We start from the raw sequence: 4,485 nt of genomic DNA, 5'->3' as shown, positions 1-4,485 counted from the left end.
GCACTCACTCTGATGCCATCGTCGTTCTCTCGGAAAGCGCCTCTTCTCCAAGCTTTACCCCACGCTCTGGTGCCAGATCGGGACCTTATCTGGTTCTGTTAGGGTTCTACGCCTCTATATGCTGTCTGGTTTGCTGATTCGAAGCTCATTTTTCTGGATTTTGGTTGTGATTTGAAAGCTGCGTGTCTGGACGTTGGTTTCTCGTGCGCGCGTGTCGTTTTTGTCTGTTTCGAAAAAGTTTGCGTCGATTTCGAGATGCCCTGGGCCTCCCGGTGGGATTTTGTGTGAAGGACACAAGGTTGGTAATGGCTGCCTCGGAAGCCCTAGTGCGGGTTGCGTAGGCTTTGATCTCGCCGAGCGTTTTTGTTTATGGGATTCGTTGATGGGTGAGTGGAGTTCCAAACTGCTTTTGATTCTGGTTTGGGAATTGAGGTGACTTGAACAAAATTGGAGTTAGAGCGTTTTCCTGTGAAGCAAATTGGGTTCTTTTGGATTCCATGTCAGGGACTCCGAAGGTTCGCTCCCTCAATGTGTCCGATTCTGAGGCGAGACCAGTCCTAGTGCCTGGAGGAAACCAGGCAAGGTCTGTGGCAGCTGGTCAAAAGCCAGCTTCGAAGGCTTTGAATAAAACTAAGAGCACAGAGGTTGCAATTGCCGAGGAGGAGAAGAAGAAGGTTGCCAGTCCTGTTGCTGATCTACCACTCATTCGGTCTAGTCTAAGCGCTCCCTCAGCTCTTAGGAAGCACGATTGGATTTTGCAATCAAATTTGTCGATGAATGCTTCTTGCTCCTCGGATACGTCCACAGATTCATTCTGCAGCCGAACTTCCAGAGGAAGAATTGGTAGGTCAAACTTGATGAGCAATCGGAAACAGAGCCTTCCTAGATCAGGTAAGATTGTAGCGAAGGCAGAGAAGAATGCTCCAGATGATGTAGCCATGCGTATACCAGAACTTGTGCACGGAAAGAGCAAGTGCGCTTGGATGACAGCCAACACAGGTGACTTTGGTTGGATTTCTCAGAGATTGTTGTTGCTCTCTTGGCTTTCTATTACCTCTTCATTGAGCTAGCTTCGTTTTTTTCCTTTGTCAGTTAATATCTTTGTGAGTTTTCACAGATAACTAAAATTACCTCTTAAAATGTTATGCCCTCAGTTTCTACACTGTTCTTGTGCCTTTCTATTTTTTTGGGTATTAGGATGAAGAACTTATCATGTCGGCCTTTCAAGTTGGTTGATGGAAACACTTTAAATGTCCTACGGAATTTCAAAGATTTTGAGTTGAAGAATAAGAGAAAATGTTTTAGTTTGAGGGTAAAATATGTGAACAGTGTGCAACATGATGTGTTTGGGACTCATGGCACTAGAATGTGCTCTGAGAACAGGCAACAGGGCGATTTCCAAATAGAACTAGAGATACAAAGAATGTGGAAGAATAATCAATAATGTTTCACTGATTTTGATTTGGTTTTCTTTAAATAGATTACCGTTCCTCAAATGCTTCACCTTTCATTGATCATTCTTCTTGGATGAGAGTTGAGACCTTTAAATGTAAATAATGCTAGGGCATTTCATTTGTTAGACACATGATCCTTGAATGACTAACTAGAACTAAAAGGCAACAAAATGTCACACTTAGGATTTTGTACAAGATCTTGGGAGGTGAAAAAACGTTGCAAAGTCCACTCCTTTGGAAGATAACATGCCTAATCTTTGAAGGAGCACAAGATATCCAATATTGAGTCAATCTCACTTGAATAACTCCATAATTCTTGGAACATGGAATGTAGAAAGACATCTGAGCTTATAGAACAAACTATTGTTAAAGATATTTGAACCAGGGGACTTATTTGACCAGTCCGGCTATGCTGCTGTAACATAATCAACTATTGCTTCAGAAAATTTTGAATTTTTTGTAATTGAAGATCAATCGTTGAACATGTGTAGTATGTAGATTTTTATGTAAATAACGGAAAACTCCGATATATAATAATTTCCTTGGAGCAGAGGCAATCATTAAAGTGCAAAGAAGTTTTGGATGAGGAATCCTCTAGGAATATACATCAGACTTAATTTAAATAAAGGCTTATGTTTCTCAACATTTTTTTAAAACCAAATGGTATCTTGTTGGTAAAATTTGTAGTGATTACTTAAAAGCATGAGAGTATATCAGCTTCAGTTTGACAAGAAGATCTACCTTTACTACATTGAGTTGGTACTTGGTACGTATATATCTGATTCCTTTTTCTTAAGCTAAGAACTCATTGATAAAAAATCAACATCCTGCGGTATTGATAAAATCTTAATCATTGTGGTTAATGTATCATCACTTATGTGGGCAAGGACAAACAGCTTTATTGATGAAAAGAAACACAGTCTTGGCCTTTGCTTTAATGGTATTTTAAAAATGTGTTACAGTTCTTCATAATATATCTGTATCTTTTGTGGAATTTTAGTGACATACTAGAAAACAAGTTACCACTTTATTGTCTATAGCATTCCACATGTAGTCTTGAAACTTTTATTATCTCATTTATCCTGTAACTTTTAGTCAACCATTGTTTGTTCTCCCCGTGAAGTTGTTTTCCCCATCACATAATATGCATATTGTTTAAAAGAGGATTTCCATCTTCTATGTGCTGCTTTACTTAAAGTGCAGCAAAGCTAAAGATCTTGTTTTTGTGTTTCTGCAGAATCATGTTATGTTTCATTTCATGATGAAGAATGGGGAGTTCCTATTCGTGATGATAAGTATGCTACAATAAGTTGTATTTTTTTCCCTCAAAATTTCCTATCAAAGCTTTAGAGGGCACAAACTGTGTAGTCTCATAGTCTGGTTTCCCTTGATGTCTGATACAACAAACAATCTACAGGAAATTGTTTGAGCTTCTTGTACTATCTGGTGCACTCGCTGAGCTTGCTTGGCCAGTTATCCTCACTAAAAGGCACATTTTTAGGTACTTCTTATAAGAGTTATAAGATAAACAATCAGCTAATAACTTACCGCTCATATGTATTTCATTTCAGGGATGTTTTCTTGGAATTTGACCCTGTTGCAGTTTCCAAATTGAATGAGAAGAAGATTGCTGCACCTGGAAATACTGGTAATTCCCTTTTGTCAGAGCCAAAGTTGCGAGCTATCATTGAGAATGCACGCCAGATACTCAAGGTCCAGTTCTCACTCTTTCCTTTACCATTTTGTCATCATTTCTCATTGAAAGTTTCCATATGTGGCGGGCCATGCTAAATTTTGTTATAGAACTGCATCTTAGTATCTGTATTAGAATTTAGATGCTCAAGCACAGCTCAAAAGTGTGCACAATCTTCTCAGGGACTAACACTGATCTGAACCTTGCTCTATTGCTTTGCAACTCATCTTACTAACCCACCCTCTTTGTATTATACTCGAACAGATAATAGATGAGTTTGGATCATTAGATAGATACTGCTGGAGCTTCGTGAACTACAAACCTATTATCAGCAAATTCCGCTATCCACGTCAGGTGCCTGTTAAGACTCCAAAAGCAGATGTCATAAGCAAAGATATGGTTCGGCGAGGCCTTCGCAGTGTGGGTCCAACCGTCATCTACTCCTTCATGCAGGCTGCTGGACTGACAAACGATCACCTCATTAGCTGCTTCCGGTTCGAGGAGTGCATAGCAGCTGCTTCGCCAAATGTAAATGAAGTCCTAGAAGCTAAGGTGAACATCAACCCCCAAGACAAAGAGAAGAACCTTATAAGCCAGGATTAACAGCATGCATTGGTTCAGAATTGCCAAGAGCTGTGGAGGAGATGAACATTTCGTAGCTATTTAGTAAGGGAAAATGCTCTAATTCTGAACACCTATTATGCTTCCCACTCCCTTTGAATGTAGCAGCCTATGTAAATAAACTTGTCTGAGATTTATGCTTCTTGTTTGTAAATCCGACTCTAGTTTAGTCCAATGTTTCTGGTAGAGAAAAATGTTGATAATGTTGCATTTTCTTTCGGCGGTGGATCGGCCTGTAAACCTTTTTGCTATGCGCAGTATAATTATTTTGCAGGTACACTTCAAGTTGGTCGAAATTAATTATTTTGCAGTATAATTATTGCTGTGTTTTATTTTCTCAGCTCTTGACATCATTTCCTGAGCAGCTTTGACTCATTGGGAGTAGACAAGTGGATGTGATGATTAATCGAATACTTTGCAATGAATTTATTATTGAGATAAAATGGATTTGTTTGGTGGAATGAAGACTAAAACAATTGTGGAGTTTGTACTTGTTGATAAGATTTTCTTGGACCATGCAATCATTTCCAATTGATTAGTTGACTAAAGGTAAGAGATTTATATAATGAGATATGATTTTTATATGGTTTAATTTTCATGAAATTTTTTTCCTATCCTCTAAATATTTAGGGATCAGTTATAAATATATAATCTGAAAACAAATTTCATGATTTATTTTTCTATATATAATCTAAAACTAAATTGTGAGGGACACTT

General features: G+C 38.4%; 1 protein-coding gene across 1 annotated transcript; it reads left to right on the top strand.

The window, feature by feature from the left end:
* Positions 1-4,047, top strand: LOC121980600 (probable GMP synthase [glutamine-hydrolyzing]). The gene is made up of 5 exons (XM_042532704.1): positions 1-999; positions 2,692-2,749; positions 2,872-2,955; positions 3,026-3,167; positions 3,412-4,047. The coding sequence occupies exons 1-5, from the start codon at positions 498-500 to the stop codon at positions 3,748-3,750; spliced, it is 1,125 nt and encodes a 374-aa protein (XP_042388638.1). The 5' UTR covers positions 1-497; the 3' UTR covers positions 3,751-4,047.
* Positions 4,048-4,485: the final 438 nt, after the last annotated feature.

The sequence above is a fragment of the Zingiber officinale genome, chromosome 5A (assembly GCF_018446385.1).
Source record: "Zingiber officinale cultivar Zhangliang chromosome 5A, Zo_v1.1, whole genome shotgun sequence".
NCBI lineage: Eukaryota > Viridiplantae > Streptophyta > Magnoliopsida > Zingiberales > Zingiberaceae > Zingiber > Zingiber officinale.
Note: the sequence above shows the minus strand (reverse complement) of the source record. Positions and strands in the feature narration are given on the sequence as shown.